The sequence below is a fragment of the Gorilla gorilla genome, chromosome 10 (genome assembly GCF_029281585.2).
Source record: "Gorilla gorilla gorilla isolate KB3781 chromosome 10, NHGRI_mGorGor1-v2.1_pri, whole genome shotgun sequence".
Taxonomy (NCBI): Eukaryota; Metazoa; Chordata; class Mammalia; order Primates; family Hominidae; genus Gorilla; species Gorilla gorilla.
In genome coordinates, this window is record NC_073234.2 from 60,233,286 (window position 1) to 60,258,184 (window position 24,899).

Below are 24,899 nucleotides of genomic sequence, written 5' to 3' on the forward strand. Positions count from 1 at the left end.
ATTTGCCTCATAGATTTCAAAATTGTGGAATAACTAATCTAAAATATAAAACAAAACAAAAACATTTACAATTTTTATGTCATTAATGATGTAAGCCAATCCTTAAATATTCCTCTCTACTTGACTACTTAAATGTTATTTAACAGTGATAGAGCCAAATAATATATTTTTAAAGGATAAACCTGTGTTTACTGACTTTGTTTGAACCAGAATTCTTACAACTCAACTTATTGACATAATCCTTGGCAATTTACCCAGCATCATAAATTGTTTTAATCTCAGTATCCATCTTGTCAGCAATTTCTTTTCTTGAATCCAAAACAATCCTGCATTTTGAAGCTAACATCCTAGCCTTTCTGTAAATTTCCATTACTCTTTCTCTGAATTTTTTATTTTATTTTATTTTTTTATTTATTTTATTATTATTATACTTTAAGTTTTAGGGTACACGTGCACAATGTGCAGGTTAGTTACATATGTATACATGTGCCATGCTGCTGTGCTGCACCCATTAACTCGTCATTTAGCATTAGGTATATCTCCTAATGCTATCCCACCCCCCTCCCCCCACCCCACAACAGTCCCCAGAGTGTGATGTTCCCCTTCCTGTGTCCATATGTTCTCATTGTTCAATTCCCACCTATGAGTGAGAATATGCGGTGTTTGGTTTTTTGTCCTTGCGATAGTTTACTGAGAATGATGGTTTCCAATTTCATCCATGTCCCTACAAAGGACATGAACTCATCCTTTTTTATGGCTGCATAGTATTCCATGGTGTATATGTGCCACATTTTCTTAATCCAGTCTATCATTGTTGGACATTTAGGTTGGTTCCAAGTCTTTGCTATTATGAATAGTGCCTCTATAAACATACGTGTGCACGTGTCTTTATAGCAGCATGATTTAAAGTCCTTTGGGTATATACCCAGTAATGGAATGGCTGGGTCAAATGGTATTTCTAGTTCTAGGTCCCTGAGGAATTGCCACACTGACTTCCACAATGGTTGAACTAGTTTACAGTCCCACCAACAGTGTAAAAGTGTTCCTATTTCTCCACATCCTCTCCAGCACCTGTTGTTTCCTGACTTTTTAATGATCACCGTCCTAACTGGTGTGAGATGGTATCTCATTGTGGTTTTCATTTGCATTTCTCTGATGGCCAGTGATCATGAGCATTTTTTCATGTGTTTTTTGGCTGCATAAATGTTTCCTTTTGAGAAGTGTCTGTTCATGTCCTTTGCCCACTTTTTGATGGGGTTGTTTGTTTTTTTCTTGTAAATTTGTTTGAGTTCATTGTAGATTCTGGATATTAGCCCTTTGTCAGATGAGTAGGTGGCAAAAATTTTCTCCCATTTCGTAGGTTGCCTGTTCACTCTGATGGTAGTTTCTTTTGCTGTGCAGGAGCTCTTTAGTTTAATTAGATCCCATTTGTCAATTTTGGCTTTTGTCGCCATTGCTTTTGGTGTTTTAGACATGAAGTCCTTGCCCATGCCTATGTCCTGAATGGTAATGCCTAGGTTTTCTTCTAGGGTTTTTATGGTTTTAGGTCTAACATATAAGTCTTTAATCCATCTTGAATTAATTGTTGTATAAGGTATAAGGAAGGTATCCAGTTTCAGCTTTCTACATATGGCTAGCCAGTTTTCCCAGCACCATTTATTAAATAGGGAATCCTTTCCCCATTGCTTGTTTTTCTCAGGTTTGTCAAAGATCAGATAGTTGTAGATATGCGGCATTATTTCAGAGGGCTCTGTTCTGTTCCATTGATCTATATCTCTGTTTTGGTACCAGTACCATGCTGTTTTGGTTACTATAGCCTTGTAGTATAGTTTGAAGTCAGGTAGCGTGATGCCTCCAGCTTTGTTCTTTTGGCTTAGGATTGACTTGGCAATGCAGGCTCTTTTCTGGTTGCATATGAACTTTAAAGTAGTTTTTTCCAATTCTGTGAAGAAAGTCATTGGTAGCTTGATGGGGATGGCACCCAGATTCATAAAGCAAGTCCTGAGTGACCTACAAAGAGACTTAGACTCCCACACAATAATAATGGGAGACTTTAACACCCCACTGTCAACATTAGACAAATCAATGAGACAGAAAGTTAACAAGGATACCCAGGAATTGACCTCAGCTCTGCACCAAGCAGACCTAATAGACATCTACAGAACTCTCCACCCCAAATCAACAGATTATACATTTTTTCAGCACCACACCTATTCCAAAATTGACCACACAGTTGGAAGTAAAGCACTCCTCAGCAAATGTAAAAGAACAGAAATTATAACAAACCGTCTCTCAGACCACAGTGCAATCAAACTAGAACTCAGGATTAAGAAACTTACTCAAAACTGCTCAACTACATGGAAACTGAACAACCTGCTCCTGAATGAATACTGGGTACATAATGAAATGAAGGCAGAAATTAAGATGTTCTTTGAAACCAATGAGAACAAAGACACAACATACCAGAATCTCTGGGACACATTCAAAGCAGTGTGTAGGGGGAAATTTATAATACTAAATGCCCATAAGAGAAAGCAGGAAAGATCCAAAATTGACACCCTAACATCACTATTAAAAGAACTAGAAAAGCAAGAGCAAACACATTCAAAAGCTAGCAGAAGGCAAGAAATAACTAAAATCAGAGCAGAACTGAAGGAAATAGAGACAGAAAAAACCCTTCAAAAAATTAAAGCCCCCAGGAGTTGGTTTTTTGAAAGGATCAACAAAATTGATAGACCGCTAGCAAGACAAATAAAGAAGAAAAGAGAGAAGAACCAAATAGATGCAATAAAAAATGATAAAGAGGATATCACCACCGATCCCACAGAAATACAAACTACCATCGGAGAATACCACAAACACCTCTACGCAAATAAACTAGAAAATCTAGAAGAAATGGATAAATTCCTCGACACATACACCCTCCCAAGACTAAACCAGGAAGAAGTTGAATCTCTGAATAGACCAATAACAGGCTCTGAAATTGTAGCAATAATCAATAGCTTACCAACCAAAAAGAGTCCAGGACCAGATGGATTCACAGCCGAATTCTACCAGAGGTACAAGGAGGAACTGGTACCATTCCTTCTGAAACTATTCCAATCAATAGAAAAAGAGGGAATCCCCCCTAACTCATTTTATGAGGCCAGCAACATCCTGATACCAAAGCCGGGCAGAGACACAACCAAAAAAGAAAATTTTAGACCAATATCCTTTGAACATTGATGCAAAAATCCTCAATAAAATACTGACAAACCAAATCCAGCAGCACATCAAAAAGCTTATCCACCATGATCAAGTGGGCTTCATCCCTGGGATGCAAGGCTGGTTCAATATACGCAAATCAATAAATGTAATCCAGCATATAAACAGAACCAAAGACAAAAACCACATGATTATCTCAATAGATGCAAAAAAGGCCTTTGACAAAATTCAACAACCCTTCATGCTAAAAACTCTCAATAAATTAGGTATCGATGGGACATATCTCAAAATAATAAGAGCTATCTATGACAAACCCACAGCCAATATCATACTGAATGGGCAAAAACTGGAAGCATTCCCTTTGAAAACTGGCACAAGACAGAGATGCCCTCTCTCACCACTCCTATTCAACATAGTGTTGGAAGTTCTGGCCAGGGCAATTAGGCAGGAGAAGGAAATAAAGGGTATTCAATTAGGAAAAGAGGAAGTCAAATTGTCCCTGTTTGCAGATGACATGATTGTATATCTAGAAAACCCCAGTGTCTCAGCCCAAAATCTCCTTAAGCTGATAAGCAACTTCAGCAAAGTCTCAGGATACAAAATCAATGTACAAAAATCACAAGCATTCTTATACACCAATAACAGACAAACAGAGAGCCAAATCATGAGTGAACTCCCATTCACAATTGCTTCCAAGAGAATAAAATACCTAGGAATCCAACTTACAAGGGACGTGAAGGACCTCTTCAAGGAGAACTACAAACCACTGCTCAACGAAATAAAAGAGGATACAAAGAAATGGAAGAACATTCCATGCTCATAGGTAGGAAGAATCAATGTCGTGAAAATGGCCATACTGCCCAAAGTAACTTTCTCTGCATTTTTATGAAGCTGCTCTTTGACCTAATTTCCTCGTCTCTAATTTCTCTAAGTGTATATCCTATGTCTGTGTTTATTTACCTCACTATTTAACTTTGAACATCGTGCAAAAATCTTTCTCTCTCTGCTTCTTTGCTAATACACTCTTCATATTTTGCTCAGATATTATTCACTCATCAAGGAAGGTTTTCTCAACCACACACCAGCCGTGAATCTTGATCACTTTGAGCAATTATAGAAATGATATTTAACTAGTTTAAGGAAAGACTTTTGACACACTTCTGAACATTATGGGGAAGGTTTTTCTGAGGAGCTTCTGTTAAAAGCTGGGCTTCCTTTGAAGATGAAGCTTCAAAAGAGACAGACCCTCTTCTTTCTTGGACATTATAGGGTCTGTGTGATTCCTAACACATCTGCAGAATCTTGCAACCACCGAGGGAACAAGCCTTAGAATGAAGCTGAGGCCTCTCAAGTGGAGAAATGGGGAAAAATTGTTCTTTAGTTATATTTTTGAGACACTGATTCCACAGGGGCTTTCTTAAGCAATTTTGAGTTGAGAGTTGAGTTGAGAGTTTGTTACTAACAGCTGAAAATATTCTAATATTCATAATATCTAATACTGACTCTCTGTTCAGCAATTTTAATTATTCTTTAACGAAGTAATAAATCCTTGTTTTCCTTGATCTCCACTTATATTAACCATGCCATTTGCCAACTTTGGGCAACACCAAGAAACATCTGCTATCTCTGTTTCCTCCATCTCCATCCAGGCTGGTATGCATTGCAAATAAAGTTAAATAATTATGCCAGTTGGTTCTCTGACAAGTTTATGTCATCTGACCTCAGCTGCTTTCTCAGTTTTGCTAGATGATTCTCTTTTTCTCTCTCTCCACTTGGATGTCTCATAGGCATATTGAACTAGCATATTGAACTCAGCTAATCAAAATTTGAACTACTCCTTCTTTTCTTCATGTATTTTCAGTAGATGATTCTGTTTTAATACATAATTCTGCTAGTTGTTTCAGGAGATGATTGTGCTGGTCTGTCTAAATCCTTAAAGTTCTGCCATATCCATTTCACATACCTCATAAAATCATCAGAAAATACTGTTGGGTCTTCCTCCATATAAATCCTGAATATAACTGCCTCCCACTTCTACTCTTAGTACACTAGTCAAAGCTATCTTCATCTCTTGCTTGGACTATCACCTAACTGATCCCCCTGTTTCCAGAGATTCACAGAGATTTGCACCACCATTCATGAGATTTCTACTTCCCTTCCAGAGTGGTTGAGATGCGCTATTGTAAAATATAAATCTGATCATGTCACTTCCCACCTTGAAATGGTTCAATGGCTTCTCATCACCTTTAGGATAAAATCTAAAGTCCTTAATCAGGATCTATAAAACTCTATGATTCAGATTCACCTCATGGCTTGCTTGGCCCCAGCCGTACTGGTCTCCTTGCTGTTCCTTGAACATCTAAACATACAGCCAGTTCAGGGCTTTTGTACTGTTCTGGTGGGAATACATTTCCTTCTCTCCAGATAACTTCTTCAACTTTTCTCTCACTTTATTCCATTTTTTTCAAGCATTTCCTTATCAGAATAAGCCCCTCCCTGCACTCTTAGTGAAAACAGATGCCCTTGCTCTCTCCCACCTCTCTTTACCTTCCTCAGCTACCTTCAGATACTATCACTATCTGACAAAACTTTATGTATTGCTATATATTATTTATTTTGCCTCCTCGCTTTAAAATGTGAGTTCTATGAGGTTTGCTTAGAGAAATAAGACTTTCACCCCACTATTTTGTGAAAGTTGCTCTCTTGAAACTACCAATGACCTCTGTTTGGGCAGAATTTTGTCCCTCTCAAGTTCATATATCGAAGTTCTAACCCCCTAGTACCTCAGAAAGTGACTGCATTTGGGATAGGGTCTTTCAGTAAAGTCATTAGAGTGGGTCTAAGGCAATATAAATCAGTCCTTACAAGAAGAAGAAAGTACAACACACATGCCTGCACACACACACACACACACACACACACACACACACTGAGGGAAGGCCATGGGAAGACACGGCCATCTACAAGCCAAGGAGAAGGACCTTAGAAGACACCAACCCTGCCAACATCTTGATCTAGCCTCCAAAATTGAGAAAATGAACAAAGCCACCCAGTCTGTGTACTGTCAGGACAGCTCTAGAAAACTAATACATAGACCTCCAAAGTGCCAAACTAACTCTCCTTTACTCAACTACTTCAACCTCCTTTTGACTTTTGCCACTTTAAAATAAATTATGTAAATTAGTAATTTTAAAAACTTTATTTATTTATTTATTTATTTATTTATTCATTTATTTTTGAGATGGACTCTCGCTGTGTTGCCCAGGCTAGCATGTGGTGGCCATCTTGGCTCACTGCAACTTCAGTCTCCTGGGTTCAAGCAATTCTCCTGCATCACCCTCCTGAGTAGCTGGGATTACAGGTGTGTGCCACCATGCCCGGCTAATTTTCATATTTTTAGTAGAGATGGGGTTTCACCACTTTGGTCAGGCTTGTCTCAAACTTCTGGCCTCAAGTTATCCACCCACCTTGGCCTCCCAAAGTGCTGGGACTATAGGCGTAAGCCACCATGTCTGGCCTAAAAACATAATTTAAAAACAATCCATCAATGCCTTTGTACTCACCAGCCAGGCAAATAAATAGAACACAGGCACTACCCCAGAAGCCTCTTCCTGATAATTCCCCAATCACTCCACAGAGGCAACACTGGACTGAGTTTTTTGGGGAAGTTTCACATGTTATATATAAATATGTGTGTGTGTGTGTGTGTGTGTGTATTTATATTAAACACACAAACCCCTTTAAACATCAATGTATTTTCTAATTTTAAACTTCATATAAATGGGCTTATAGTTATGCATTGCTTAATGACAGGAATGTCTTCATAGAAATGTGTCATTAGGCAACTTCCTCATTGCACGAACAGATGACTATACCTAGAAGGCATAGTGTATTTATAATCTATTGCTCTAAGGATACAGACCTCCACAGCATAAGCATATTACTGTGCTGAATACTGTAGCCAATTGTAATACAATAGCAAGTATTTGTATATATATATACATACATACATAAATATAGAAAAGGTACAGCAAAAATGTAGAATTATAATCTTATGGGACCACCATCTTATATGTGGTACATCATTGATGGAAACTTTGTTATGTGATGCATGACCTTATATGTATTATTTTGTGACTTTCTGTTTATGTTCAATGTTAAATATTTGGGAACTTTTATAATCAGAATTCATCATTTTGCATAAAAATAAACCATACCAATCTATCATCAATAACATTTAAAAACAAACCTGGAAAAATATTTACACAAATATGGCAGGAAAAGTTTTATAATCTTCCTTTATACATTGATTATAACATTTTAAAGAAAGTTCTTAACATGAAACATAGAAAGGGCATGAACAGAATTTTACAGAAATGGAACTATAAACAGCTGTCAAATACATCTGTATATTTACATTAATAGTAACAAAAAATAGTGAAATAGTATTTTTGCTTAACAAAGATTTTTAAAAGGACAAAATGCTACAAAAATTTGTTTAATGATAAAATGCAGGCATTGCTGTTTAGATGACAGTTTGGCAAGCATATGCCAAGCCTTTAAAAAGTCATTCCCTTTAATCCAGTAATTGCACTTCTAGCAATCATTCTAAGAAAATAATTGGGAATCCAGAAAAAAGGTCTATATACAAAGATATCCATTATGAGGTTATCATAATACTGAAAATGAAAATATGGGAAGTAACTAAATATAATGGCTACACTATTATCTGTGGACCTTGGTGATTAGGTTATATTAATCACTATTTTCTGAATCTTGGGTAAATCTTGCTTTTAAATATCATCATCATATCACTTCAATATCTGGAGCTTTTGTTCTATAATTTTAATGGTGCTACTAAAAATATCAATTTATATACCATGAAACTGATTTAGAAGCTAAGAGCTAATTTATTGTCCTTCTTTCATTTCATTTCATGTTTCCTAAAAAGTCCACATTTGGCTTGGTTCTCTAAGTTAGTCTTGATGATTACCATAAAAAACTCTTTATTTTTTTAGAAGGTATGAAGCATTTTCTCTCAGAATCTCAGCATCATTCTTCTTGCTCTCAATGCCCTCCTGCGTCTCCCTGGGGTAAAAATGTGGACACTACATTCCCTCCAGACTCTCCTGCCACCAAAAGGCAGACGGGGAAGAATTGGGAAGTCATAGAAAAGCAGAAGCTGGAGTCTTCACATACACTCTTTAACCATTTATCCTGGAAAAGATCTTGTCATGATTTGCTTTGCTTCTTAGAGTCATAAAAAAAAACCTACGGTAGCCTATAAATTAATTATTTCTGAAAGAGAGTGCCTTGTTCTGATTGTGTCTCAGACTTGCTTTCTTTTCACTAGCTCTATCAACTCTCTCCCCTCTTGTCTCACTCCAATCCATTTTCTGCACAAAAGCAGCAAATGATCTTAAATTAGATCATGCCATTCATCTCCTGAAAGCACATCAACATTTTTCTATTGAACTTACAAGAAATTACAAACATCTGAGTATTGCCTTTTAGATGTAATCAATGCCAGGCTGTTCATAACTTTACCCCTCTTACCTCTCCAACCTCATCCCACATGACTCTGTATCCTCACTACACACTAGTTACACCAGCCTCCTTTCAGGTCCTTGACATGACAAGCTCTTCCTTTACCCACACTTTTGTCATATGGCTAGTTCCTGTCCTTTAGATTTCAGCCTACATCACCTTCTTAGTGAGGCTTGACCTAATCATCCTACCAAAAACTTGTCTACCTGTTTTTCTCTTTAAATATAAAGAGAAATATAAAGAGCCACTCATTTTTCCTTGTGTTTTTATTAAATCTAATTGTTTTATTATTTGTTTGTTGGTTCTTTATTCTTCTGATATCCATTAGAATGGGAGATTCAGGAGGGTTTGCAATTATTGTAACCAATAGCCCAGCAGAATGCCTGACATATGGTTGGTGTTTAGACACTTATTGAATGAATTAATTTACTAGAGAACAAAATGTTTTGGAAAATCTGTAATGTTTGAAGAGTAAGTTTTATTTTATCGTAGAAAAAAATCATTGGCACATTATAATACTAAAATATAACTCTGGAAGCTAAGACTTTATTTCATTAATGAAAATTATTCTGGTAGAAAGTACATCTTGGAAGATTATTTTAAAATTTCCTTTCCATTCTTACATGTGTTCCATCAAGGAATGTTTCGGCAAAATTATTTCTGAATCTAAGTAAATGAGCAAAATAAAATATTGAAGTTGTTGTGAGAACTTGGTAGCAGCTAATGGAAACCTTAGGGAAAATTTCAAAAAACCTAGGTTAGTTTAGATACAGAGGTGCTGTTCACGGCCTGACATATAGTTAAAATGTGCTTCTAGAAGTTGTACTCAAAGCTTCTGAAGGACAATTAAGACTCTGGAAACTCCCTGTGCTGGGAGTTGTCCAACAACTGCTGGATCAAACCTAGTCACTGCAGGAGTTATGTTAATAATCATCAAGGCTATGAGTTGCCTCCCAAAGTTGAATTTAGAGACTCACACAATATTACTTTGTCCAAATAATTTATCTTCCAACTTCATGTTTGTTACAAAACTGGGAGTGCTAAGTACATTTATGTGGTTAGGCAAGGCTTTGAGTGATTAGTCATGATTCAATGGTAATGAAGAGAATATGCATTTTAGAGGTAATTTAAATGTAAGCTATTTGTCAATATAAAATATATAGGCTAGATTTATATACTTGAATACTCATATTGATCCCATGAAAAATGGGGTAAAGGAAAACAAAATATTTGGTTATTTCAAGATGGTTGAAGAGACAGCATTTCCTGAATGATAATATCTGATTGTATCTTAATCACAGACTAAATTTAATAACATATGAAATGAATCTAAACATCCTACTATCCTCTTGTCCCTCTTACACTGCAATACTTAGGAAATGGAGAAGGGAGCACAGGAGTAGTGATGGAGTTAAACATATAAAAGTTCTACCCAAAAAATAGTTTTCTAGACCTTCTTCTGCTACTGGCAGGAGAGGACAAAGCAAAACAACAAAATGTGTTTTCCATCACAGTGTTTAAGTCAGTGGGTTTGGTTATACAGTTTAACTTAATATCTTGGAGTTAACAAAAATATTAGGTTAAATATTCAGATTACATCATCGGTGGTAATATCAGGATAAATTACAGATTTATTAGAAGACAAAATACACAAAATGAATATATAGTAACTTTAAATCAAATGGAAAAAATGCCTTGCTCTTTTAGAATCTATCCTAGACATCCACCACTGCCTTCTTTCCAGTTCAGGACATCATTACATCATTATTTTTTTATTTTTATTTTTTTGAGGTGGAGTCTCACTCTGTCGCCCAGGCTGGAGTGCAGTGGCTCAATCTCAGCTCACTGCAAGCTCCGCCTCCTGGGTTCACACCATTCTCCTGCCTCAGCCTCCCGAGTAGGTGGGACTACAGGTGCCCGCCACCACGCCCGGCTAATATTTTTTTTTTTTTGTATTTGTAGTAGAGACGGGGTTTCACCATGTTAGCCATGATGCTCTTGATCTCCTGACCTCGCGATCCGCTTTCCTCGGCCTCCCGAAGTGCTGGGATTACAGGCATGAGCCACTGCACCCGGCCCAGGACATCATTATCTTTTAATCATTCTATGGCAATAACCTTGTACTTCATCTCCTTATATCTTAGTCCCCTACTATACATATTTTCGACAATCACCAATATGATTTTCCAAGTGAGAAAATCTGATCATGTTACTCCTACCTTAAAAATTTCAAATGACTACTTCTTTCCCGTAGAAAAATGTTCAGACTCTAAAATGTTCTGAAGTCTTTCTTGATTCAGCTATCTATAGTCTATTTAAAACTAAAAAGAAAAATAAAGACTTAAAATATGCATGCTCACTACAAATAATTAAATATGTGCTTCTCTGAGGATATTTATTTATGACCAAGGATCCTTGTCAATTGATATTCTAAAATTTATAGAAAATATGTAGTAATCCAAATTAGCTTATTGAAATTAATATTGAAAATTATAGCTATATGTATATTTTCTTAATTTGCTCATAATTATTAAAAACAGTTTTTGAAGGATAATATAGAATTATTAGAGATAGTATAAGTGTGATGAAACATTTGTGGTGTTACATTTGCCTTGATATGCACTACAAATATTCAATAAGGAATAAGTTATTAAAGCAATGGATAACAGTGTTCAAGTCAGATAGAAGTGCGGTTACAGATAATCAAATCTGAAATATTTCCAAAATATGTCTAAAAGGAAGTCTTATTTTTTTAAGAATCAAATTTGCGGATCAGCACATGAAATAATATAAATCATGAACCTGATGGGGAAGTATATCAGTTTTCTAGAGATGAAAACTATAGTTTTAAGTTGCCCAAGTTATTCTTGTTAGTGGGCTTTTCTCTACACAGAAATCATGAATTAATTCAACAGTTATTTTTTAAAACCCTGCTACATGCCAGATAGTCCCCTAAGTGCTGGAGATTCAAAGGTCAACTGAGGCAAACAAGAGCTTGCTCCCATGGAGCTTAGCTTCAAGTAGGGATGGAGAGAGATGATAAACAAATACAAATTAATAAATAAGATAATTTTACATGGTTACTAACATTAGGATGAAAAGTAAACAGTGCTATGATATAAGGAAGATTTACTCAGAGTAGGCTGCTACCTTAATTGCTGGCCATATATAGAGCTTCTCTGAGGAAGTGACATCTGAACAGAAACAAGAATGATGAGAATGAAACTAACATGCCAAGACCCAGAGAATTCCAGGCAGAAGGGAGAACAAGTAGAGATGCCTCAAGGCAGGGATAACACTGGTGTGTTCAAGAAGAGAAATGTCAATAGAGAAAGGGACAAAGCACTTAATTGAGATGAGAGAGAGGGTGGATTATATAGACCACTATAGGCCACAGTAAGAAATGTAGATGTTACCTGTGGGCCATCTTTCTTTCTTTCTTTCTTTCTTTCTTTTTTTTCTGAGACGGAGTCTCGCTCTGTCGCCCAGGCTGGAGTGCAGTGGCGCGATCTCGGCTCACTGCAAGCTCCACCTCCAGGGTTCACGCCATTCCCTGTGAGCCATCTTTCTAAGGGGAGAGTTACATGATTTGATTTGTGTTTTAAAAAACCTCCCTGTCTATTGCATAGATAATAGGCCTTGAGAGGCCAACAGTGGGAGGCAAGAGGATCATTAGAATTGCAGCAGGGCCAGGCAGAGATGTGGAAATATGTAAATCTTAGCACATTTTAAATATGTGAACTGTGATTGCTGTATTGTAGGCATTTAATGTCTATTTGTTGAATGAATGAATGAACAAACAGCATAATGCTTATAAACATTAAGATCTAGTAGTGTGTTATAATCCTGGCTACGTATTTGGGGCATGAAAACCAAAAGAAAGTACTAAGAGTCTTTTAAATTTAGAAAAAAACCTGTAATTTCTGTTTGTATTTATACATTTTCCTCATTAAAATAATTTAAATGATTTGAAAATCCAAACTTAAAAACAAGAATATTCTAGAATGGTGTTATTCACCAAGCATCTGACATTTCATAATGTTAATTCTACAGTTTATTTGTACAGTTACGGTCAGAATAAGAGATAAATAATAGAAATTCTAAAATCAATAAGAATGTTGTCCATTAGTTGGCAAAAAGAGAAAAATATGAAAAATATCCTAAGTTTGGGATTAAAAAAAATACTCTTCTATACATGAGCTATATATACTGAAATATCAAATTACAGCTGTGGTATGCTGAAATCAACCGATACAACCCCTGAAATCCAATTGTGAAATTTTTAAGAAATTTATGAGCAATGTGTTAAAAATGTAATTATTAAAATAGAATTTATGTAAACTTAAATTTAAAAGCTTAAAACAAATGTAGTAAATACTCAAAACTCATCACTTCTTAATATTTTACTATATTATAATGTTGTCAGTGTTTTTGAGGTTCTTATTGTATCTGTATGGTGGCAATGACATATAATGATGTGCTACTGGGTAGCTCTTCACAGCTCCACATTAAGTGACATCACTTGGAAAGCTTGAAATCACACATAGTGAGAATATTTACACCACAGAAACAGGCAAACATTATAAACAGGGCTTTCCCCTATCCCTAGTGATTCTACTGTACATTATAAACAGGGCTTTCCCCTATCCCTAGTGATTCTACTGTTTAACATTTACCAGTGCCATTAGTGATAGGTAAACTGATGTTACCATCACTGCTACAGCATCTCTTGCTGAAAACCTCTAGTCTAAATCCCAGAAGCTAGGTTCTCCTTTCTATGAGGAATGATGAACCAAGGGTGAGTACAGAGAACAAAAGCTCGCTGTGGCTGGCTTCTACACAAGAGAAAGAAGGCCCAGGTTTCAAGAGCAATTTATTTAGTTATTTGTGCTTTACCTTCCTTGAAATAATGGCCATATTTCCCTCTGATTTCCTTTTGTGAAACTGCCCACTAAGCGTAAAACTATTGAAGATGTTGACAAAGTTCTGAATATAGAAAATGTTTCAAAAATAAGAAAATTCTATTTTCCCCTGTCAAATTAGCAATGACTAAAAAGACAATAATATTAGAGTGGTACAGTGAGAAAAACACTTATATTCAATGATAATAGGAATAGAAATTAGTAAGTGTTTTTGAAGAAATTTAGCAACCTAAAACACTTTGTCTTAAATTTAACCTGAAGAAAGGTTAATTTATGAAAATGGACTCTAAAAGTATTATGATAGAAAAAAACTTTAATGAGTTTGCATATTTGTTTGAAAGAATATCATTTATAATTTTTAAATAATTTACAAAAATGGAAGCTGAAACATGAAATTATATATGTATACAGAGTGAGTATAAGTAAATTCAACTAAGCATCAACAGTAGCTATTTTAGGGTATTTGGAACGTGATTATTTTCTTTTCCTTTCACATCTCTGTAATTTCTCTATTTTCTTAAAAGACAAAATTACTGATGATTAAACTAAAAAAAATCAAAGTTCTATTTTGATTTGTAAAGGATGTATATATGTATTGTGGCAAACTTCACAAAAACATGGCATACAATTGAAGCCAGCATTTATTAAATACCATTAAATACTCTGGCATTGTGGTAAAGGATTTTTTGTTGGTTTAATATATAGCATATTTATTTCTTTAGATCAAAATCACCAGATTTTCAATTTTCTTTTTTTTTTAGTTTTCTTAACATTTAACTTTTATTTTAAGTTCAGGGGTATATGTGCAGATTTGTTATACGGGTAAACTTGTGTCATGGGGTTTGTTGTACGGATTAACCAAATTTTCTTATAAATTATTTATTATCATTTTTGATCTAGGGTCTTCTGGTAATGTCAAAGCCTCTCATACATTTCTCAAATTAACATCTATTGAAATTCAGTATAATTAAACTATATCATGCATATAGGTTAAGAAAAATATGTCAAAAATTAAATAACAGAGTGCCAGAAATAAAAAAAAAGAAACGACTGCCTCAAATATATGTATTTCCAAATCAAACAAAGGTGTGAGAAATAGAGTTTGTAGAAAAGGAATAGATAAGATAGAGAAAGAGAAAAGACAAAGGGGCTATAATTTAGTGTTTTTCTCTTTTACTACTATATCAATATCTATAATCCAAGTGAAAGAGTTATAAGAGTATTAAAAATAGCCTAGTGTATTTCCTTTTGATAGAAGTTTGGTTATTATTAAATAATAGCCTAGTATTATATAGTATTCAATAAACTATGCCATTTTAATTGTGCTTTTTATTTGAAAATATTTAACTGACAAAGATTAAATATATTCAAGGTGAACAACATGAAGATTTGATATATGTATACATTGTATAATGATTACCACAATCAAATAAGCTAATATGTCCCATACTGTATATTGGATCCCAAAAACTCGTTCGTCTTATGTCTGAAAGATTTCAACTGTGCTTTGATATCCAGATAATAATCAAGAAGTATGTGGTATGTCACAGACTTACTTATGTGACTCATAAGAGGAGAAATACCAAGTTTCAGGGAATCCTTGATATGTCCAATCTACTTAGGAAACTATGGACACTGGTGTGAGTATCAGGCTTATCCCTACCCTTGGGAATCCACAGGGTCTAGAAACTCACAAGTACTTAGTTGAAATGTGTCTTAAATGACTCACTTACCTGAAATTTTGACTTGAGACACCACTCCATCTCCTCCATCACTGTGCGCGCGAACCTCCACAACGTATTCTCCATCTCTGGGGATTGGGACTTCTATGGAGTGTTTGTGAGTTGAATACAGCTTGCCATCATGCTGGCCATCAGGTCTGTAGAGTACCTTATAAAGTACAGAAATGTAAATATGCAGTAAAGTCATAATAATGAGCCAATGCTCTAACAATAAAACCAGAATAAAAATGCTTACACTTTGATTAACAAAAAGTAATAAATTTAAAACAAGAGGAAAAACTAAATTTAAAACTAGATGAAAAAAACATGTTAGTTTCAATTCACTTGATTTTTGCAAGTTTGTAGGATTATCCAAGGAGATGTGACTTAAGCATCTGAATTTTATTTTTTGAGATGACCCAAAATAAAAATATAGAAAGAATGAGTCTTTTTAAGAAAAAAGTCCAAAATGAGAACTTTTAAAATATATTGAAATGGTCTGAAAATTGTCTCTCAATTTTTATTTTTACCATTTTCCATAAAATTTGGTATCCAGTGAAAAATGTGATAGTGTGTGATATAAAGAATATATTTAAAATAAGCTTTTCTCCTTTTTATTCATTTATAAACAGTAACTCAGTTTATCAAGGAGTTTGCTGGGTGCTGGGCAACCCTATCATAATCATTGCCAAACAAAAATAGTTTCGTTCTCTCTCCTCCTTAAGCTCTGATTATTCTATTTTATCTTTAAAGTATTCTACTTATCTTACACTTTTGACATAACATTTTGCTGAAATTCACTGAAGATAATGTTTTCCATTTCAAAATGTATCATGGCACTACGTTATCTGATTCTGCTCTACAACTATTAAATAGAATAAGAAAGCTGAATGGGGCCAGCCGTGGTGGCTCATGCCTGTAATCCCAGCACTTTGGGAAGTTGAGGTAGGTGGATAATTTGGGGTCAGGAGTTCGAGACCACCCTGGCCAAGACGGTGAAACCCTGTCTCTACTAAAAATACAAAAATTAGCCGGGCGTGGGTGTGGGCACCTGTAATCCCAGCTACTTGGGAGGCTGAGGCAGGAGAATCACTTGAACCCAGGAAGCGGAGGCTGCAATGAGCCAAGATTGTACCACTGCACTCCGGTCTGGGTGACAGAGCAAAATTCCATCTCAAAAAAAGAAAAGAAACTCATCTTGGGTTTCACTGAAACAGCAAGAATTGCAAACATTAATCATCACTATTTGTATATACCTTATATCCCGTCACTGTAGATTCATTTGATAGTGCAACGACATGATCCCAGGTGATTATATAGCGTGAACCAGACCTTACTGAACTGATGATCCTTGGAGGCTGGCTAGGAGCTGTGAAAAGTAGTAATATGCAATCAGTGGTCACTATATCCAATCTCAATTCTGCATACTCTATTGCATCAGGTATTATAATGCTGATGATAACCACCACCACCGCCATCTAGTTTTAATAAGTGTTTACTATATGCCAGGCACTATGCTAAGTACTTTACATCCATGAGTCCATTTAACGTACCCCATGGCCCTGTGAGCTAGGTAATATGACTTTTATTCTCTTCTCATCATGCTCCACTTGGGTTTCTTTCTCCACTAGTCTTTTGAAATTGCTATTTGCAAGGTCATCAATCACCTCCACTTGGTTAAATCTAATGTCACTTGTTTATTCTTTTTTAAATTTAACACTTTTGGAGCATTTCACAGAATTGACCATCTTCTTTCTTGAATCTCTCATTTTTTCTTAAATTCAGATCTTAACAATTGGGTTTTCCTTCTACCTCATGGGCTGCTGCTTCCCATTATTCATGCTTAGCTGGCTCCCTCTGTCAACTTGTAACTGTTGGATTATTTAGGACTTCATCTATGTACCTTTTCTACTCTCTCTGTGGATCTTCCCTAAGTACTGACACTTAGGCCCATGGCTTTAAATATTCACAGTTCTGTCTCTAGCCCTAATCTCTCTTTCAACCTCTAGACATATGTGGCTATAGGACTCTCTGTCTAGGCAGATATCAGCCTATTTCTACTTGAGTCTCTAAAAGATTTCTCAAATGTAATATAATCAAATGTAATACATTTTTCAAATGTAATATAATGTCGAGTATCCTCAAATCTTTCTCCAATGACTCTTTGCCATCATCAGCAAATGGCACAACCAACCCCCTAGTTTCTCAAGCAGAAATTTGGTATTTAGTCTCTCATCCCACTCATTGCCAACATCCAAATTGGCAGCAAGTTGTCAACTCTGCCTCCAGAAAACTTTCCACTTCTGTCTCCATTTTCACTTAGTGCTAGCCACTATCAATTCTCTCCTTGACTGCTGAAATAGTCTCCTAACTGGCTTTTCTGCTTCCACTGTTAACACACCACAATCCATTTTCTGTACAGAAGCCAGAATGATTTTTTAAAAAACAACATCGTAAATTAGATATCACTCTCTGTTTTAAAATCTTTCAATGGCTTCTTATCATGTTTAGAAAGAACTCAAACTCATCACAACTACTTACAAGGTTCTCCGTAATTGGGCCCCAGAACACTTCCCCTTCCTTACTCAGAACCTATGCCCTGGACCCAGTGGCCTTTCCACACCTAAAATATTTTAAGTGCTCTTCACCTTAAGGTTTTGTACTACTTAGAGTGCAAAGAACCTTAAGGCTCTGCCTAAAGCTATTCACATAGTGGGTTCTTCTTATCATTTATCACTCAAATCATAGCTTAACTGGCATCTTCTCAGAGGCCTTTCCTGGCCACCCAATCAGAATTTCACTTTTATCTAAGTCACTTTACTTTTGTCTATTTATTCATTTTATTGCCCTGTCAGCTGCTTTAATCCCACTTATTGATTTGTCAGAGTTTGTGTCTGTTTGAAGTTTCTATCTCATTTCATTAGCTTGTAAACCATGCGAGAAGAGCACCTTGGACTGGTTTGATCCCTTTTGTATCCTCACCATCAAGAATAGTGCTGAGCACACAGCATATTTTTGATGAATGAATAAATACATGAACAAATGGAAAAAGAACAAAAATGAATGCTCCTTTTACAAATTAGAAAACTGAGGTTTAAATAGGTAATTTATCTATTGTCATACATTTAGCAAGTGGCAGAGACAGATCTCAAACACATGTTAGACACCAAATTCTAGTTCTTGTCACTACATTCTGTCATCTCACTAGGAGAGTCTCTGTCCCAAAGTGAATTTCATAAATTTTCACACTCTAATGGTAATCACATCTTCAGATTCTTGAGACATTCCCTAGAGTCCTACATACAAATTCTCCTTTTTACTTATTCCACTTGGGTTCAAGAACAGAGATATCAAAATGAACCCAGAGAGATTAGAATGACCAGAACGTGAGCAAGGATAGGTGGTCTTGTTTTATGAACCACCTAAAACATACAGTACTAGAACATACAGTAATAAGAGAGTAAGCATAATGCTACACATTTAACTTGCATTGAACTGTGCAATGACAGAGGTTTATAAATTAAAGCATGTAAAAATAAGCAGAATTTTAGTTTTCACATGCTGTTGATGTACTCCTATGAAAACAATGTTTAAATTAATAAGTACAGGGTAAAGACAAGTTAATGGCACAGAATTTGAGAGGACAGCCTTTACAAAAGGATAGTTCTCTAACTTTATTTCTATAATGGAATATTTAATGTGTGAGGGTATTTTTCACATTTTTTCATCATCTACAATAATTCACGTTTTAAGGGAAATCTTGTGTGGCTGTAAAGGATATTGAAAAATGTGCTCAGGTAGCTAGGTAGGAAATTTCCTTCAAATATATTCGTATCATGATTGAATCCAGTGGTAGTTTTTGACAAGTCTAAAAACAAAACGTGAGACTCACGTGCTTTCTTGGTGAAAGCCTCAATCATGTCACTTGGAGGTCCACACCCTGCACTATTGCAGGCCCCGACTTCTATAAAATACTGGGTGTCTGGCAGAAGGTTCTCAAGCCTGGCCGAGTACTCTTGGCTGGTGACTTGAACTCTGTTTGCAGCTTCTTCTTTGTCATGGGCAGCCCAATACCGAATCTGCAAACATTCAGGATGAGTTATATTTTGCCATGATTTAGAGTCTTCAGCTATGAAAAGTTCTCTTCAACTGGTTCTGTTACCATTGGTGTTGGCTGATCATCATATTTTCAAATGCTTCTTAATGATATCTACCCTTTTATCAGCCTTAGAATATAGTACAGCATACAGGGCAGGAATGATTAAAGATGCCAAAAGCGAATCAAAGTCTTACTTCATTGCCCAAAATAGTTTTACATTGACTAAAAAAAAAAAAAAATAAAAAATTTAAAAATCCCAAAAACTTTCCAGCAGACTTACTTTCAAAATATAAAAGTGGTCTCCATTTGGAAGTATTTGTCACTATAATTTTTGTCATTTATTTCCTGTTTTACTTCTGTTTGCATGATTTCAAACTTGTTCTGAGCCATTCTTAAAGCAGTTGGAGAGGAATATAATTTTGCTGGATAAAAATAGTTACTATGTGGCCTAGAATACGCTAAAGTAATACTTTCTTCTAGCTCCTTTCAGAAGTATCTAATGTTATTTCCTTTGAACCCATATAGAAGCTAGATATCAAAGAAATATATCTAATAACTGGATAAACTGTAGAAATTATTTACCCATAAAATAATTTTTTAAAAAGTTATCGATTTTTTGATTAGAAATGATTCCTTTTGTCAAATAATTACAGGATTCCTTTTCTCTTAAAGTTTAAGAAAAGTTATGGATTATAATTTTCATCTTTAAATAAAGGCTTTTTTTGCATTCAAGATTTATAATTATATCTAAGGTATGAATAAAATGAATAAAAATATGTTATATGTAATATAAGAATAAAAAGAAAAGGATTATTTGTAACTATCCTGATATTTTACATATTTTAGATGCCCTGTCTATAAAATAACGGGATTGTAATTTCACAATTAACCAAAATGCCTAGATTAAAATGTCTAATAATAATATAATCCTGCATTTTTTATTTACATAAACATGTAAGAAACTATTATGAAGTGCAACAGGATGGCTCAAATTCACTTCACAAAAGTGAGGTTTATGTGTTGAATGAGCACATTTCTGAACATTCAGAAGTGGATGAATGCTTCCCTTTTCATCCCAGGCAGGGCAGCTTCAGAGGCACATTTATAAAACTCCTCAAAGGTCTCAAGGGATGGAGTACCAGTTGCCCACAGTGGTTGCCAACAAGACAAATAGCACGTTTGTATCTGAGCTCCCCTCTTTCCTGTTCACTCTGCCTTTTCCTCATACCTGCTTCCTAGGATCATATTAGGAACAATTAGCAACAATAATAAACAACCTTTCTCCACATCTTTGTTTGAGGCTCTGTTTCAAAGAGATCCAGACCAAAACGGATGTCTTCTCCAAAATAAGAAAATAAAGCACTTTCTAAGTAATCAGTTTCGGCTCACCATAATAATTTAAACTTTAAAAATATTTGAGTAGACTATACAGGATTGTTCATCTTTTATGATGACTGAAATCAGTCATCTGCATTAATCTCTAATTCAGCTGCTAAAGTTTTTGCATTCATTATTCCTGGTAGCCTATTTTACTCATTTTTGTTAAATTAATTAAGTGAATATTTTACCCACTCTGTGAGCAAACTAAGTCTTTTGTGAGTTCCTGGGCAAGAGCCCAAAGTTCCAAAATGCCCTTGATAAGAAAGACTTCTTGTATTCTTCTAGCTTACCTACACTATAGAAAAACTCACTGGGTATTAAGATTGAAAGTGGGGAGCTCTTTAACCAAGTAAGATAAAAAAATACTAAGTGACATAAACATTCTACTGAGATACATTTTAAAACCACAAGGGAAGAGATTGTCTTTAAATTCAATTGATTACAATTCTCATTTGAAATGTCAAGAAATGAACCTTGAGATGGTGTCAATCAGGCAGGAGTCAGGGCTTTCCAGCTTTATATTTTATGTTTTCAATGTGCTGCTTTCTTTCTGTGTATCTTTATACACAGAAAAATAGAGATCCATTGTACATTTTCATGGGAAGTGCATTGCGGTATTGGTTTTCACCATCATCTATCTTGTTAAACCATTGGCTTCTCCCATCATATTTTAAAATGGAAACAATAACCACATTATAGTCAGTCAAGACCCCCCTCCCCCCTACCGGCCACAGTCACAGGAGCATTTCCTGCAGAACAATAAATAATATGGATTTTTCTCTTTTAAGTGTTCGTGCTTGTCTCTTTGATATCCAAGAGCCTGTGTGAAAGGTTTAAAAGGATTTTAAGAAAGAATGAATGGAAGGAATAATTCTATGATTTACTTCCAGCAGTTTTAATCAACCGTTCTCTGGAGAGGCAAGAACTACATTAAAATCTGATTATGACAATTATTACTCAGACAAATATTTCTAACCCTCAAGTTCTTCATCTCTAAAATAGGGATAATAATAGTGTCTATCCTCTAGGGTTGTGTGGATTTAATAAAATGAGCTTAGTTAAGTGTTTAGCACAATAAGAACTCAAGACGTGTTATCAGTCTTTTCATCATTAACATCATCATCATCTTCCTCACTGCCATCATCATCATCATCATCACCACCATCTTGGAATGCCCAATGACATAAACAGGGAAAATTCTTAAATACAGGTTATTTAATATCTTTCACATAACAGTTCTATGAGGCAGTGGTTACTTTCTCACTTTATAGGTGAGGAAACTCAAAGTTCAAATCAATTTTCTACAAAATTCTTAAGTGACAGAGCTGAAATATAAACCCATGTTTGCTCAGCAGCAAAGTGCATAAGTTTTTACTTAATGTAAGTTGGAAAAGGTCAGAAATCTGTGAAACCAACTCCTCATGGTACATACTTTTCCCTTGAAATTATCATTTGAAAAAATCTTCTTTGATAAAGATTACTTTTTACTGACTATGTGAAAATCCTTAATCAAGGTTTAGTTCCCAATTAAAAAAGCATATTTAATTTAATTATTATCTGAATCATTGGTTCCACTATGTTGCTTCCTACCTCTTATTTCTTTTGTCTTCTTCTTGTTAAAAGTATGCAAATCATCAATATATAATTCTTGGCATTAACAAAGATAATATATAATTTTCTAGCATGTTTTAAATAAAGTAAAATATGTCATATATTTGGCATTTTGACTCAATGATATGGGTTATATGTTAAATTATCCTTTTTTCAATATTTATTAGTTAGAAATAAATAATATAAAAGAAGAAAAAAATCCTGTGCTCCAAAATTTTACTTTCCAAGCTCTACACATTGATGTCTTCTCCCAAAGATACCTCAGGTGTATTTATTACAGGGGTTTGTAACATCTAGTGAATTTCTCTCTTTCCTACTAGCCGCAAACACAATTGTCAGGTTAGTAAGTTATGAATATTGGGTATTCTCAGTCTAATTATTCCCAGTCTACTCTTCTGTGTTCTGTAATAAATTCTGCTGAACCCTTGCATAGATGATCTGAGGGCTCTTTAAGATCTTCCCAAATTATAACCTATTGTGCCAAAAAAAAAAAAAAAAAAAAAAAAAAAAAAAAGCTTCCTGTTGGTCTGGGTGTGTCTGCTCAAAGCCTTGAGTTTCTTTTACAGCTACATCTCAGAAACATGGCCTTGAGAAAGCCCAATTGTAACATTTTATTTAATCATACTTCATTATTCCTATCAGTATTCAATGAATATCTATTTAGAGCCTGCCAGGTGCTCAGCACTGGTCTTGCATGGCACTGAGAATAGAACAATACCCTGCCCTCATGGGGCTAATATTCCATGGACAAGGGAGAAGGGAGGGTGCTGGAGCTGAGAATGCAAGCTGGCTGGGGGAGTGGGGTGGGTGGAGAGGCAGCCCTAGACAGCACTCACTGAAAAAAAAAAAAACAAAAAAAAAAAAAACAGGGAAGTCTGTGATGTGTGGCAATAAAACCCCGAACTTTGAATCAGACAACTTGAGTTTTAGACACTGCTCTGACACTTTCTGTAAGTGACAACTGAGGCAAGTTGTCAAATCTCTTTGGTATCCATTTGCTCATCTGTAAAGGAAAAACCATGTTAATTCCTTTGAATTTTCACTTCTTGCACTTAAAAATGTAAGATGATGATTTCACATTTCCTACATAACTCAGTCTAAATTGCATTAGCATTGTATTAAAGACCCTAACTAATCTCTCTAGTTTTGATTTTCCAGTTTTTACTCCCTTGACTAAGACAAGTTTTCTCATTTGCGTCTGACTGATTCTTACTGGTTCTTTAAAATTAAGCTCAAGGGAAGTTTTATTTGGGTCATTTTGATTGTTACTTCATAGATAACATAAGACATATTCGGTATATTTAAAATTGTTTACTTTGGAGGGACTTTTCGAAATGGAACTACTGACTCAAAGAGGATGACTATTTTCAGGATGCTTCTATAAATTACCAAAATGCTTTCCAAAAAACTTGAGATTCACTAGCTTTTTATGAGAATGTTTTCCTAAAAAGACCTTGGGTAATCATAAGTGTTATTACCATAGTTTTTATTTTGGCCAATTGTTTGCCAGGACTTAGGTTTCTTTACATCTCCCCTAGATAGGCCAGTTAGGAACCCTTGTTTTATTCTTAACAATTAACTTATATATGACCACAATACTAGACACAGAGAATAAAGTATTAGTTGCCACATAAATTAATGGGACATTGAAACATACAACACATTTGAAAACGTATGCTTATATATTTATGAATAAATGTATTTAGTTTCATAAAAATTTAACGTACCTGATAGCTTTCCACTATTTTTTCTAAAACATGTTCCCAATGAACAGATATCTCAGAAGATGATAAGACTTTTACACCTACTTCTGTTGGGGCTTCACTGGGAGCTGAAATTTTATGAGAACATTATATTATTAGTGAGATATTTACATTTAAGAAATTCAAATAGCATCATTTGCTATATGAATGATGTTGGACCATACTTTAATTTTAATGTTTCTAAAATAGCTTTAATATTTTCAAACTAAGTGCAATTATTTTATTACCTCTTCCTGTATTTTTCTAATGTTACTTTATTTTATGGCATTAGTGATACATGTGCACACACACATTCATTTACATAAATGTTAATATAGACATGTACACATACACATTCCCACACACACTTTTACCAAATACAGAAAGCTTCATCAATTTCTATTACATCTGTGAGCAAAAAAAAACTATTTTTTTAATTTCTCTCAACTGATATGCTTAAGAAAGCCTGTTGATGCAAATTAAAATTATTAATATTTAGCTATCAACTCTATATTATCAGAAAGAGGAAATTTGGTATTATAGAAAATTGTTCAATATAATACATTTTCTCTTATTTGCTATTTGTGTGAACTAACTACAAACAGCAATATTATTAATAAAACTTCCCTTTTTATGTTCAAGCTAAGATCTTTAAAAAAAATTTTTTAAGAGC

At 34.9% G+C, this 24,899-nt stretch overlaps 1 protein-coding gene across 3 annotated transcripts in view; it reads right to left on the bottom strand.

The window, feature by feature from the left end:
• The window catches only part of CNTN1 (contactin 1), a 381,066-nt gene that overhangs the window by 27,387 nt on the left and 328,780 nt on the right, over positions 1 to 24,899 (bottom strand). For all 3 annotated transcript variants that reach the window (XM_031000864.3, XM_063694062.1, XM_019039242.4), the window contains 4 exons: positions 24,212 to 24,315; positions 19,287 to 19,473; positions 16,651 to 16,763; positions 15,407 to 15,563 (listed from right to left, as the gene is read on the bottom strand). In XM_031000864.3, coding sequence (XP_030856724.1) covers positions 15,407 to 15,563; positions 16,651 to 16,763; positions 19,287 to 19,473; positions 24,212 to 24,315 — 561 coding nt within the window. The remainder of the gene's footprint in view (positions 1 to 15,406; positions 15,564 to 16,650; positions 16,764 to 19,286; positions 19,474 to 24,211; positions 24,316 to 24,899) is intronic.